Below are 15,124 nucleotides of genomic sequence, written 5' to 3'. Positions count from 1 at the left end.
TTGTTTTTCAAAGTGATTTCTCAGCAAAATAAATCATGGATGGATGGGGGAGTTTGCTTTGAATATGAAAAGATTAATTAAATATGTTTTTGGTTTGTAGTGCTCAGATGCAGTGAAGTTCCACTTTAAGTATATAGCATCCAATAAGCACTGAAAAATTAGCATAAGCAGCATAAACATAGAGGATGCAGAAACTGTAACCCTTTTTTTTATCTTAGAACTTTTTGATAAAAGTTTTCAGTGTCAGGCTGTAGACATTTTGGAGATGTTGCCGAAAGCAGCTTCAAATTCTTCACATGTAGATGAGGTGGATCGGGACCCCTGTGAAAAGGTAATATCTCTGTTTTCATTCCTTTTTTGCTTGTACTTTTTTACTAATTACTGCATTAAGGGTATGCACACTTAAGTGCAGTTTCCAGTAGTATAACCTCATGAGCTACTGCAAGGAAACTGCAGCAAACATAGAAATGTTATACAAACCAAACAGACATATACATATCTAGAGTCAGCATAGCAAGTGATTTGATTGACAAGGGATGAAGCAGGTAAGTCCTTTCAGAGAGAAGGGAAAGCATAAATGTGTAGGCGGGGGTGCAGCGGCAATAACACACACAGTCAGGTGCAATAGGAGTAGAACCTAGAAGTTTTGAAACAGCACAACAGCTCACAGCAAACTCTGTGGGAAGGCTGCCCAACTGGAGGCACTCTCAGTTTCTAATGATGTGAAGAGCACAGGTAGAAGCCAGAAGGACAGCGTCTGTAAAGAGAGCAGAAATGCAGCCTGGCTGTCTTATGCCCAAGCGGGGTGAGTTCCAAGGAGTTGCAACCCTACGCTTTCTCTACCGCTAGTACTGTCCCTAACAGGCAGGCACTAGTTCCTACTCTACCAACTCGCAAAAGTGCACCAAGCCTGGGAGCCAGAGCCTTAAGTAGGCTCTGCCTGAGCCAAGATGGTTTCTGGAGTCACATGTGGTGTCAGGATTCAATCAGATGCTACCCTAACGACCCAGAAAACCATAGAGGAACTGTGTTCCCCTTGACTTCCTCTCGAGCTGCAGTGCTGCTGCAGAAGAGTACTACCTGAAGTTGAAAAAGTAGACTGCACCTGACTACAAATGTGTCCATAGACACCCACAGCGCAGCTCGGCCATGCTACCTCATGCAGGTTTTGTTAGACAGCAGCAGGAGCCTATGCTGCTTGTGCCTCCTTTGAAACCAACTGCTTGATAGCTATACCTGCTATCACCTTTAACTTGGAACCTTCACATGCTTAGGTGGAGGTAGTCCTGGCCAAAGAGGTAAAACTTCATTATGGAGAATATAATAGCTGGGCAGCTTTTTTCATTACAAAATGTGAAAAACAAATGATTGATAAGACATATTTACAGAATATTGGCTGTACACTCCTGTGGCCAGAATGGCCTTCTAACTTAAGTGTTGGTATGCTGACTTATCAGCATATGTAAACACAGACAATTCTACATAAAATGGAAGATGTACAAAAGACAAATATGACTTCAACATGGCTAAACTACTTTTCAAATCACATTATATATATATCCCTTACAATAAAGTATTTTAATAAATAGTACCCTAGACTGTGATCGCAAGAGGGAAACAAATCAAACACAGAGATTTCTTTAATTTAGTCATTTTTGCAGTGTCTGGTGTGGATCCAGGTGACTTTTCTTTCAAGTTTTGCAAAACTGTAAATGAAATAGATGCTGTATTGAGTCTCCAAACATTTCCTTATATATAAATGTCTCTTAACAATCCACAAGTCACCTGGCTTTAGTTTCAGATCCTTCCAAACTGGTAGGATCTGGAATTGGGGAGAAAACACATAAATTAGTTTGTCAAAAAACTTAAAAGATCAGCGACATTCTCTGTGAGATCCGAATGGAGGACTTCAGCTGCTGAGACAAAATATAAGCAAGTGAGTAACACGCTCCCAAATAAAATCCCATAGGCAGAGAGTCCAACATCCACTTAGGGTTTTGATAAAATATAAGAAAACATTCGGGCAAACATTTTCTAGTTTCTTACTACTTTTTCCGCTACATTGTAGACAGTAGGGGGTGAAAAAAAAAACCTCTAGTAAGGACTCTCCTATAAAAATGATTTCCTCTGTTACTCTCTGTAGATTCTGCACTCTGTACTTACAAACTACTTCTGATAACACTTTTTACTGTGGCCTTTGCAGTAGCATTTGCCACTGGACATCCAGAAAACATGTCCATACAAACAAAATACATACTGGATATATCTTTTTGTTATCTCTGGAAGGGATGTTCAGCTTTTGGTAACACCTTTGATAACAGGTAAAACTAGAAGTGGTATGTTATAAAAACAACTGTGGTGAAAGATGTCTCTATCCCATGCTCATTTACTAAGGCATCCATTACTGCTTGTGACTGATGACTGCCCATGTGTCAAGCTGGATGAAAAGAATGATTGGCAGACATAAAAGATTAAATCCTGTTTCATAAGAAGTCCCCCCCCCCCCCCCCCCACCCGTGAACCACTTGTTCTTCTCATTCTGGGGTCCTTAAAGTTGAACTGGGCCAGAACTAGGGTGGAATCTGTGAGTTGCACAGAGCCATCAAGTGTCCGGGCTGTAATGCAGCATCCTTAGTCGCCTGGACTGCTTCCATGTGTGAGCTTTAATGTTAGTATGGCTACCTCAGCAAGAAGCTGGAAGGCTGAAAACAGCCAATCACATTAACGTGGCATTCTTGATTGGTTTACCTGCCGAAAGTAAATTTTCTGGCTCCTCAAATGGAACCAAAAGCTCTCTATATGTCGACTATCTATATAAATATATACTCTTTTTACAGCTCACATGCTTTTCTAAAACATGGAGCTCATCTTCTTGAGCTGGGGAAAAAGGATCTAATGACTCTGAATACAGAGAATCCTTCTGGGTGATATACTGCATACTCAGTAATGGTATGGCCATCCTCAGTATAAAACCAGGATCAAATCTACAAAAATAATGTAATATCTGGGTCCTCAGGGAGTGTGTCCTGCACTGGGCTCACAGCAGCTGATTCCTACATCATCAATTTAACACATGTGGTTTCCTTTGTCTCCAGCCTCCTCCAATAGAGGCAATAAGGTGGCTGGATTGAAATGTACACATTTTTCATTGTTAGGGCCGGTTCACACTGCGGCGCGAGGCGAGGCGACACGGCTCGCCTCGCCTCGCTCCCGCAAGTCGTCCCCATTGAGTACAATGGAACCGTTCTGAGAGGAGCGACTCGAGTCGCTCCGACTCAGAAAAAAGGTTCCTGTACTACTTCGGGGCGACTTCGGGGGCGACTTGCATTGACTTCTATGCAGAAGTCCTCTGCAAGTCGCCGCTGACCCCCCCTGCAAGTCGCGGCGAGGAAGTCGGAGACGCCTCGCCGCGGCTCGCAGTGTGAACCGGCCCTTAGAATTGTACATAAACAAACAAAACAAATTCATATTTTGAACCTTTCATTAAACAAACATTTAGTTAGCTATATATTTGCTGTGCAGAATGTCGGACCATTAAAATGTTTATATTTGACCAAAATAATGTCTGTAGCTTTGTCTAATAGCACCTTTGCATAAAGCTACTGCTCTGATATATTGGGGTGAACCCTTCATTACTGGGTCCAGCTTGCATAAATATAACAATGGCTTTTTTTCTATCATGCTGTTTGTGTCAGAACTCCAGTTTCATGTTTCAAAAAGACAACTTTTTCCTGGCAATATTATAATTTCTCATTGCATGCTCTGTTGTTAGTTTTAGCTAGATAACACAAGTCCTCAGTTTCCATCTGACATTATTTTCCTGATGTCATAACATAATAAATGATAACAATACCCTGCGGTCATGCAGAGATGTCCAATAAATCCAAAGTAATCTTCTGCTTATACCACGGCCCTTACAAGGAAAAGGGGCACATCATTTCACAATCCACACATTCTGCTTTGGATTTCAAAAATAAAAATAAATAAAAACAAAAGGACCAACAATCTGTATATGACAGAACAGAAAGCTCTCAGCCAAATCAAAAACTATAAAAAAAAACTGGCTGCAGGTGAGATCTATCCTAACAGGGTGTGTGGACTTGATGTGATGGGTCTGTTATAGTTAAATTGTATTTATTATTACTTTCACATCATGGACCGCACATCAATTTATTATCAGACCTTTAGATTTAATTTTTGTAGAAAAACTTCTGTTTCAATGGATGTATCCCATCCATCTTGGCTTTGTTAAATATTATGGCAGCTATATTCCAATTAACAACCTCATCTTAATCTTTTTTTTCTCTCAGTAAGGGTTTATTTTATAAATGTAAAATTACAAAATTGTTATCTTAATCTAAACGAATCCCATTTTACATATTTCCCCAATAACTTGGATTTAATTTCCAACCAAAGATTGTCTAAACCAGTTACAATATATATATATATTAATAATTTATTATATTTATTAATAATATTGTTAAACTCATATCAGAAATTAATACTTAAGTGATAATCTCAATATCATACCCTAATTATAATATATATACACACAGATATATTTCCTTTAATGAGGACATTTTACATTATTTGTCTTTTTTAAATTCACTGTTTCCACTATCAAAGGATATTCAATTTGTGTAATACACGGTTAAATGTAACCTTCATTTTACCATGTTTGTAAAACAGATTCAAAATAATTGTGATCACATTTTTTATCATTCGATTAATTAACCTGACACATTTTGTTAAAAATGTTTTGTCTAAAAAACAGAAATTGGCATGGTATCCTTCCAGCTTTTCACTGATCGCTCATCCCCGCTACATTCTTTCATGAGAGTGCAAAGGAGGGGTTCACATCTACATACATGATACACACAAGAGATAGACCTAACGTTTCCAGCATTTACACACATAAACAAATATCTCTCTAAAATCGCTTACATTTTTCCCATTTGTACACAACACATGCATATCATTCTCTCACTTTCTTTAATATTCCCCTGCTATAAATTCTGCTTTCCTTATTTTGTTCAGATTTCCTTTGCATCCCATGTATTGTAATCCCATACTTTACATACTCTAGCTTCTATGATCAGACGGGCAGCCATAGTGCTCCCCCCATCTTCCCTCTCTGACAACATATAAAGTATTCTGTTTTAACTCTCATTTCTCTGTTTTGACTTTATAGTTGTAGTGCCTGACTGACCTCAAATTCATCCCACACCTTAACATCAAAATGTCCCTTTCTGTCTAGTGTTAATTGTCACCCTTGATCCATCCTGCTCACATAGATAGCTGTTTCTCTAGCTGTTTAATCTGCATGATTCTTAGTCCCTGTGAACGTTGGTGGTAACCCAGTTACCCATTGTGGATCCCTGTCCACTTTAACCGTTAATCTAGGGGCTCAGTATAGGTGGAACCAGGTAACCAGTATAGCACCAGGTAACCAGCTTTCACCTCTGCAGGTGTTGAACAAGTCAGACCCAGAGAGATTAGAGAGGCTGCTAGGCTAGGTTCAAGTTGCATCAACCTGTCTCCACTCAGGGGAGATACGACTGGGGGATGATTTGGACAGTGTAGATTCTTCATCTTGTGTTAACAGTCCCCAGGTCTTTGTTAGTCGCAATCCCTCTTCCAGGGATTTAATAGCAAAGGTACGACCATCTTTTGTGATAAGTAGCTTGGTTGGAAATGCCCAAGAGTAGGACAGGTGGTTGATGCGCTGTAATTTGGTGAGAGGAACTAGCTTTTTGTGGGCCAATGTAGTGTAATGTGAGAGGTCTGTGTATATTGCAGTTCCTGCATATGGGTCTGGTAGCGGAGAGTTCTGCCTGGCAAAACGCATGATGTCATCTTTCACATGAAAGAAATGTATACAAACAATAATGTCTCGTGGGATACTTTCAGGTAGGTGTTGCGGCTTAGGTAATCTATGAGCCCGGTCCACAATGACTTCTCTGGGATGAGTATCAGGGAGCAAGGTGGTTATGAGTTGTTGTACAAATTGAGTTCAGCAGAAGGTACAAACTCTGCCACTCCGCATAGTTTTACGTTATTTCTGCAGGATCTGTCTTCAAAATCTGCCATTTTACTTCTTAGTAACTCTAGCTCATCCTCTTTTTCATTGTGAGCATCCACTAGCTCATTGTGAGCAGATGCATCACCCATCAAATCATTCTCTGCAGCTATTACCTTTTGTACCACCACCCCCTCCCTTTAGAATGTAAGCTCTATGAGCAGGGCCCTCTTGTACCTTTTGTTTTGTATTGTACTGTAATTGTGTTGTCTCCCCTATACATTGTAAAGCGCTGCGCAAACTATTGGCGCTATATAAATCGTTAATAATAATAATAATAATAATGCAAAATCAGCCATTTTGTGTTCCACATGGCTGACTGTCCCACACTTCGGCAATGTCTGACTTCATGTCTTTCATTGTAGTATCACTTAAGGGCTATTCAGTAGTGGGAAAGTAATTGAATTGTTCATAGAACTCCTTTGTCCTGTGACAAGTCTCCCCCCTTCCTATCTCCTGAATATATACCTGTCAGATCTTTTCTGAGCAGATTTCTGGGGGCTGTGCACTGGGGTGTTCCCTAAGGGGGAATGGTTGCTACTGCTGGGGAAGAGGGAGTTTCATGTCCCTGTTTCCCTCCTCCCTTGCTGCCTTTAGAGCTGTTGGATGCACGCTCATGTGCAGAGGCTGCGGCACAATATTGGGACAGTGGCATGCTCTCCACTGTGAAGAAGTCTGTCATCTTGCAAGGGCCTCTGCTGTACTTTCTCTTACCCATGGTGGCCAGGGTTACAGTGGTAGGTCCCGGGACCCCGATCTGGGTGAGTTTTGTGGTCTAGTGACTCGTTAGAAGCGATGATGGAGCTGGGTAACATGGAGCTCTCTTCTCATGCGCCAATCCTCTTCAGCCACCGGCCACTCCTCCTCTGTAATTTTTATTTAAAACAGGAGTGTGTCCGCAGTACAGCCATACTTCTACTTTTTATATCAGCCCCTAATTTTAGTTTTTATTATCTCTTTATAGAAGATGTATATTGTTTTCTGATGTTGATTTAACACTTTCTATTGAATCCTAGAGTGATGATCCTGAGAAAATGTATTTGACGTCACGCTTCAGTGAAAGTTTCCAGTCTAATGAAGATGTTTTGGAGATTTCGACAGGAGGTTCTGTTTCTCCACTTTTTGAGGTAGACTTGGATGGCTAAGGCAAAGTAACATTTATGCTGTTTGTTGCCTTCCAAATTGCATATTGGCTGCTTTGAGGCTAAAGTTCAGATCAAGAATCGATTCAAATTTGATAAAATATTTGAAATGTAAATTTCGAATTGCACTGAAGCCAAAAAATACTTTTTTTTTTTTTTGATCACTTTAGAGGGCTGCAAGTCATAGTGTTTTTTTGGATGGAGTTTGTTGTTACTTAGAGAGTTTTAAACAATAGATGGAAATAGGTGTGAAAATAGAACCTAAAAACTGAAATATACAGTGGAAAAATAACACATAGGAGGGGATTAGCTAAAAGTGGAGAGTGCAAAACTTGGGGCAACTCTGCACAGAGGCTAATCAGCTTCCAGGTTTTATTTCCAAAGCTTAAAGCATAACTCCACTTTTGTTGAGAAAAAAACATTGCCCCCTGGGTGATCAATGTACATTGCAAGGATTATAACCAACGTTGTTGCAGATTCCAACCTTTTGTTATTCTGAAGAAATCCCTGTGTGTTTCTCTGTGCCTCTGTTCTGAGTGGGACTAATGGGAGGGGTTTCATAATTAACCGTCAGGTGTGGATCTGAAAATCACTAATGAGGAAATCTGCTGGGTCTGCATCCCTTTAGATGGGTTCCTATTGAAAGTATCTATCAAAAAATTACATTTTATTGCAAGGGATGCCTGAAATCTAACTTGTATCTTAGGCAGACTTCTGGGAAAATTGGTGAGCCAATCACACAGGCAGGAAATGATGTTTCTGGGGAGTGGTCAGTACACACTCTGCGTACAGAAAACTTCAGGTAGCCACATTGCAATGTATTCTCATAAAATTACATTGGCTGCAGATTGAAAAGGAAAGGTAATTGTTAATAGCATTCAATTACAAAATTATTAGTGTCACAATCATATATTATATACCATATTATTTTTTCTTTATTTGCTATTTTTTCCCCACAAAAGTGGAGTTACCCTTTAATTGAACAAGCTGCAGTTAGAAGCTGATGGCTATATTGCACAGCTACACCAGATTTTGAGTGCACCAGTTTTAGTAGAGACATATTTATACAACAGTTAATTAAACATTTACTGCAGGTGATTCTTTCAGGTGAATATGTTTTCAGTGACAGCAATTAATTGACCACCAATGAATGAGGTTGGGTTCACACTGGTACGGCACGACAGTCGTACGACTGTGGATCCAACTTTGTCCTGCGACTTAAAGTCCGACTTCCATCTGAGTTCAATGAACGGGATCCGACTTTGATCCCGACAATACCAAGCCCTTTGTGTCTAGTATGAATCTTGAGGGGAAACACCACACCAAAATTCAAAAAAGAAAAACGGCATAGGGTTTCTCCTCCAAGACCATACCAGATCCGCATGGATTTTAAGGGAAATCCCCCATGCTGGAAAAACGACATGGGGTCCCCCCAAAATCTATACCAGGCCATTATCCAAGCACATAGCATGGCAGGTCAGGAAAAGGGAATTGACGAGCATGCCCCCCCTGACCAGATCAGGCCACATGCCCTCAACATGGGGGGTTGGTGCTTTGGGGCATGTTGATGGGGACAATGGCCTCTTCCTGACAACCCTGGCCAGTGGTTGTTGGGGTCTGTGGACGGGGGACTTATCGGAATCTGGAAGCCCCCTTTAACAAGGCAGCCCCCAGATCCCCGCTCCCCACCCTATGTGAATGTATATGGGGTACATTGTACACCTACCCATTAACCTGCCAAAAAAAGTTTCAAAAATAAAAACAGTAAACAGGTCTTTGACAAAGTAATTTATTAAAGCACCTCCAGCGTCTCATCTCCTTCCAATTTCTTCTCCCCTCCAGCGATGTCTTCAGCCTCTGGATCTTCTCCCTACCGCTGATGATTTCTTCTGGTGCCAGTTCTCCTCTCTCCGTTGATGTCTTCTTCCACTGTCTTCTTCCGCTGTCTTCTCCCTTTGCTGGCTCTCCTCTCTCCGCTGTCTTCTCCCTCTGTTCTCCCTCCAAGCTTCACCCGATGTTGGCTCCTGCTCTAACACGGGGATGTGTCATTACTTATATAACAATGGGGACATAGCCAGCTGGATACATCATCCGGGGGGCCCGTCCCCTTGTGACATCATTGCCTGTGGCATGATGGGATGGTGATGTCACAAGGGGCGGGGGCCCAGATATCACTGGGTGGCCATGCCCCCATTGCTATATAAGTAATGGCACACCCATGGCTCTAGCATTAGAGCGGGAGCCAGCGTTGTGTGAGGATTGGAGGAAGAACAGAGGGAGAAGACAGCGGAGAGAGGAGAGCCGGCAGAGGGAGAAGACATCGGAAGAAGACATCAGTGGAGAGAGGAGAACTGGAGATGGAAGAAGTTATCAGCAGAGGGAGAAGAATCGGAGGCTGAAGACATCGCCGGAGGGGAGAAGAAATCGGAAGGAGATGACACACCGGAGCTGCTTTAATAAATTACTTTGTCAAAAACCTGTTTACTGTTTTTATTTTTGACACTTTTTTTTAGGTGAACGGGTAGGGGTACAATGTACCCCATACTCATTCACATAGGGTGGGGAGCTGGGCTCTGGGAGCTGCCTTGTTAAAGGGGGCTTGCAGATTCCGATAAGCCCCCCCGCCTGCAGATCCAGACAACCACTGACCAGGGTTGTAGGGAAGAGCCCCTTGTCCCCATCAATATGGGCACAAGGTGCTTTGGGGTGGGGGCGCAGGGCTCCCCTTTCCCAAAGCACCAATCCTCCCTATGTTGAGTGCATGTGGCCTGTCAGATCCTGTTCTCTAAAGTCAGATGGAAGTCAGACTTCAAGTCGCAGGACAAAGTCGGATCCACAGTCGTACAACTGTGCCGTCGTACCAGTGTGAACTCAGCCTGAATAGTGAAAATCACATTCACTGCGCAGGGCCCCTCTGCCCCAAATCACCAACCCCCCCATGTTGAGGGCATGTGGCCTGGTATGGTCCAGGAAGGGGGCGGTTGCTCGCTCATCCCCTCCCTTTTCCTGACCTGCTGGGCTGCGTGCTTGGATAAGGGTCTGGTATGATTTGGGGGGGTACCCTATGCCGTCACTATTTTTAACAATTTTCACCCTGTTTTGTTCTCATTGTTTAAAAAAAACTAAGATAACAATATATACCATAAAACATCATATATCAGTAAAATACACAAAAAAAGCAAAATTTTTCAAGATGTTCATTTCACACACTTTTAATCTAATAATACAAATATATATACTCTATATACTAATTATGGATAGATTTTCCCAATGTTGTCCATAACTAAAAAAATAATTATACACACGCGCACACACACACACACCCATATATATATATATATATATATATATATATATACACACACACTATACTGTCAAAAGTATTGGGACAACTGCCGTTACACATACATGAACTTTAATGGCATCCTAGTCTTAGTCCCTAGGATTTAACATTGAGTTGGCCCACCTTTTGCAGCTAGAACAGCTTCAACTCTTCTGGGAAGGCCGTCCACAAGGTTTAGGAGTGTGTCTATGGGAATATTTGACCATTCTTCCAGAAGTGCATTCGTGAGATCAGGCACTGATGTGGACATGTAGAAAAAAGGAAAAAGATACTGCGCTAAGATATAACAATGCAACTGTACAAGTATGCCTAAATCACAAAAAATTACTGTGTAAATGCATGTAGAAAATATTAAGAGCAGCTATTCTCCTGCATAGCATCAGTACAGTAAATAAAAAAAACAGAATCACGCTAAATTCTTAAATAAATAATCAATAAGTGCAAACTCCTGCACTAACCCACTGATTAGGAGGTGATTCAAAATCTATCATAAAGGCACAAACCATTTATGTTATAAACTGGAATCATAAATCTTATATGCACACACACACACACGTAGAAAGACCTTGAATAACAAATTAATGAATATTCAAAATCAGCTGAGCCAAGTGACTGAATAAATGGCATAAATAAAAGTGAAGAATACATAATGTCCAATCATATAAATGGCTGAAGTATATGTGACATCCACCCGTGCAGATTAAATAAGTAAAAGTTCATCAGAAAATAAAACTCCAATGTTGATGTAGAAAACCTTGTGCTAAATCCACCACCGCTGTGTAGAGAATGACTTCTTACCAGAAGCCCGTGATCCCCTGTTACAGAGGATCTAGGGAAGCCTGTAATGGTGTATACCCTCCAAGGCGTATCAGCTTCACATCGCCTGTGGTAATCATGCAATCTCCAAGAACACCCAGCAAAGCTATTACTTCTCAGATTGCCTCGTTGGATTCCAGCCCATACGTGGATGTTCGTGGCAATGAAAATATATAAATGCTCCAATAGTATAAAACCTTTAAGATTAATTAAATTGTAAAGCAAAGTATCACACTTACAATGTTAAATCAGAAAAAACGCCTAAAGTCTGGTGCGCCGGCCGGCACATGCTCAGACAAACCCGTCCTTCTGGAAACACAAACACTGACACAAGGTGGCGCCAGTGCATCGCTCTGCCCTCCGCATTTCGTAACAGAATTACGCCGTCCAGGGGCACTGATGTGGACAAGAAGGCCTGGCTCGCAGTCTCTGCTCTAATTCCCCCCAAAGGTGTTGAGATCCACCCCAAACGCCCTCATCCATGTCTTTATGGACCTTGCTCTGTGCACTGATGCGCAGTCATGCTGGAACAGGAAGGGGTCATCCCCCAAACTGTTCCCACAAAGTTGGGAACATGAATTTGTCCAAAATGTCTTGGTATGGTGACGCCTTAAGAAAACAATTAATACATTTCTGTTGTGGATGTTAACCAAATAAACAGAAAAACAGGAAAAAAGAGAAACAGCTTGCACAAGGTGACATCAATGGGAAGAGCAGACCCTAGTATCTCTAGAACTGTGTACACCACCGGAAAAAAAGTTGTAGTTTAATTTTTCAAGGGTAAATGTGAGTATAATGTGAAGGGTTAGGAAATTAAGGCAGTAAGTATTACATCCACGGAGTGAGGGTGATAAAAAAGACCCATTCATCTCGTTCCATAGCATCCCCTGATAAGAAGGACTGGAATTGAAATTGACATGACTTCTAATTCAAGATTTACAGAATTAATTCTAAATATTGTTTTTAATAATCTCCTTATGGAAAGTATATGGTTTTCAGAATCTTGATTTGACAATTTGTATTTTATCCTAGAGCCAATATCATGATGATACTCTGACCTCATACCCTGGTGAAAGTTTCCATTCTACAGATTTGGATATTTATACCATTTCTTCTGAAGAATTGGATTTGGACTCTGACCCCTGCGGGAAGGTAATCCTGTACATCTCTTCCATTCTCTTTTGGTTTTAATAACCTCTTTATGGGAAGTTTATGGTTTTTGGGATCTTGACCTGGAACCTTCTATTTTATCCTAGAGCCAGAATCATGATGATACTTTGACCTCAAATCCTGGTGAAAGTTTACATTCTGCAGATTTGGACAATTTTTCGGGAGAAAATTCTGTTTCTTCTTTAGATTCCGATATGGTGGACTGGGGCACCTTTGATGAGGTAATACTGTACAACTGTTCCATTCTCTTTTGCTTATCACAATATTAATTGCTGTTTTCAGGCTGGGTTCAGGTGTAAGCAGCTCCCAGCAGTTTAAGGGTCTGTACAATGGGCATAGTTAGGTAATTATAGCTTGCTTCAGGTAACTTCTGTTTGCATTTAATGTCAGTTTGAGATGCTTTTGAAATTATTCAGGTACCTGCTTTGAGCTGCTTTTACAGTCTTGTTGACTTGTATGGATAAAGAAATTGCTCTAACATGAACAAAGGCACTAAAGCAATAAGCCACTGCATGGAAACCACAGTAAACATGAAATAGTCACACAAAGTATTTATTTATACTTTTGCAGTTGTAGGGAAAATTCAGCCTGCGTGAAAAATAATGCACCATCATGTGTTTTGGTGTCTAAAGCCCCATACACACCATCAGATTTTCTGCTGATTTTTGTCTTCAGATTTACCAAAACCATGTAGTGCAAGGGCCTGCCTGATTGCATACACATTGAAACTTCTAAGATTTGACCTCATATTATATGGTTTTGGTAAATCTGAAGGAAAGAATCAGCAGAAAATCTGATAGTGTGTATGGGGCTTTATGAGACAAATAACTAACAAGTAATGTAGAACTTTTCACTATATTGTAACTAGGGATGAGGATTGGGTTCACTGCTACCATGGGCTACAGGTGAATCCTATGTGTTTCAGATTTGCGGTCCTGGTTAATTTATGAGTAGATTCTTACAACATATTTTTTTAAAACCATAATGCACTTTATTGCCTTTGAACTATGGCCAGCAGCCTTAGAAGGGCCAACGAGGGGGCTTTTGGTTAAGTCAGCTCCGTCACTATATAAGAACAGGTGGGCAGCCATAGTGTCAGTGTATTGGATGTTGCTGCAGTAAAAGGATAGGCAATCAACTCCTTTGCTGCGGGGCTTCTCTTTAAAAAGAATGGGAATTTTATTTTGAGAGAGCCAATCAAGAAGTGTAAAAGAGGTGCTCTATTTTCTCATCAGAAACAACATTTGAACATTTGCTGTTTGCAGCCCTAACCCTCCTTTACATGTTTACAATATCTTGTGTTTAACAAAGATATCATTTACTTAAAGTAGTAGTAAGCTAATTTCACGCAGGGAGGAATCCGTTCTGATTAGCAGGGGATCTGTGAGCTGGTCCTCTGCTGATCTTCCACCTCGTCATCCTCCAGAACTGTGCCCTTGCTGCCGGACAATTGTGTACCTGGCGTTTGTTGGTGCAGGAACCCACCCTCATAGCCGCTTGTGAATGACTGCCCTGAAAGCCTGTGCCACATCCTCTTCCATCATAGCCCAAAGCGTTTTTTCAAGGAGGCATAGAACTGGGATAGTAAAACTGAGAATGACATCATCTGCACTGGCCATGTTGGTGGAGTCCTCGAAACAGCGCAACAAGGCACACAGGTCTCTCATGGAGGCCCAATTATTGGTGGTGAAGTGGTTCTGATCCACAGAGTGACTCACGCATGCGTGCTGCAGCTGAAACTCCACTATCGCCTGCTGCTGCTCGCACAGTCTGGCCAGCATGTGCAAGGTGGAGTTCCACCTTGTGGGCATGTCACATATGAGACGGTGAGTGGGAAGGCCGAAGTTACGCTGCAGCGCTGACAGGCGAGCAGCAGCAGGGGAGAACGCCGTAAGTGTGCACAGAAGGCCCGCACTTTCTGCAGTTTTCTTGCACTTTCTGCAGCAGCTCTGGGGGTCATATGGGGGTCATATGGGGGTCATTTTTAAGGAACCTCTGGACCACCAAGTTCAGCACATGTGCCAGGCAAGGGATGTGCGTCAAACTTGCTAGGCCCAGAGCTGCTATGAGATTTCGCCCATTATCAGGGTGAGAACGCTGAAAGTGCGCACAGAAGGCCCGCACTTTCTGCAGCAGCCCTGTCATATGGGGGTCATTTTTAAGGAACCTCTGGACCACCAAGTTCAGCACATGCGCCAGGCAAGGGATGTGCGTCAAACTGGCTAGGCCCAGAGCTGCTATGAGTTTTCGCCCATTATCGCACACCACCAGGCCGGGCTTGAGGCTCACTGCCACCAACCACTCATCGGTCTGTTATTCCATGTCCCTCCACAACTCCTGCGCAGTGTGGGGTTTTTCCTCCAAATAGGAAAGTTTTAAAACTGCCTGCTGTCATTTACCCCTGGCTGTGCTGAAGTTGGTGGTGAAGGTATTACGCTGACCGGATGAGGAGGCGGTAGAGGGTGAGGAAGCAGAGTAAGAGGAGTTAGCAACAGGAGGCAAACTGAAGCGCCCTGCAATCCTCGGTGGTGGAAGGACATGCGCCAAACTGCTATCCGCCTCAGGCCCAGCCGC

General features: G+C 42.0%; 1 protein-coding gene across 4 annotated transcripts in view; it reads left to right on the top strand.

Annotated features, from left to right (window-relative positions):
• Positions 1 to 197: 197 nt before the first annotated feature.
• Positions 198 to 15,124, top strand: part of LOC143923523 (caspase recruitment domain-containing protein 8-like) — a 124,797-nt gene continuing 109,870 nt past the window's right edge. For all 4 annotated transcript variants that reach the window (XM_077447246.1, XM_077447245.1, XM_077447247.1 and 1 more), the window contains exons 1-4: positions 198 to 331; positions 7,096 to 7,206; positions 12,413 to 12,532; positions 12,637 to 12,771. In XM_077447246.1, coding sequence (XP_077303372.1) covers positions 266 to 331; positions 7,096 to 7,206; positions 12,413 to 12,532; positions 12,637 to 12,771 — 432 coding nt within the window. In that variant the 5' untranslated portion in view covers positions 198 to 265. The remainder of the gene's footprint in view (positions 332 to 7,095; positions 7,207 to 12,412; positions 12,533 to 12,636; positions 12,772 to 15,124) is intronic.

Source organism: Lithobates pipiens, unplaced genomic scaffold, assembly GCF_037356315.1.
Source record: "Lithobates pipiens isolate NorthernLeopardFrog02 unplaced genomic scaffold, aLitPip1_a1.2 Scaffold_22, whole genome shotgun sequence".
Classification (NCBI taxonomy): domain Eukaryota; kingdom Metazoa; phylum Chordata; class Amphibia; order Anura; family Ranidae; genus Lithobates; species Lithobates pipiens.
This window is presented reverse-complemented; position numbering and strand designations above follow the sequence as displayed.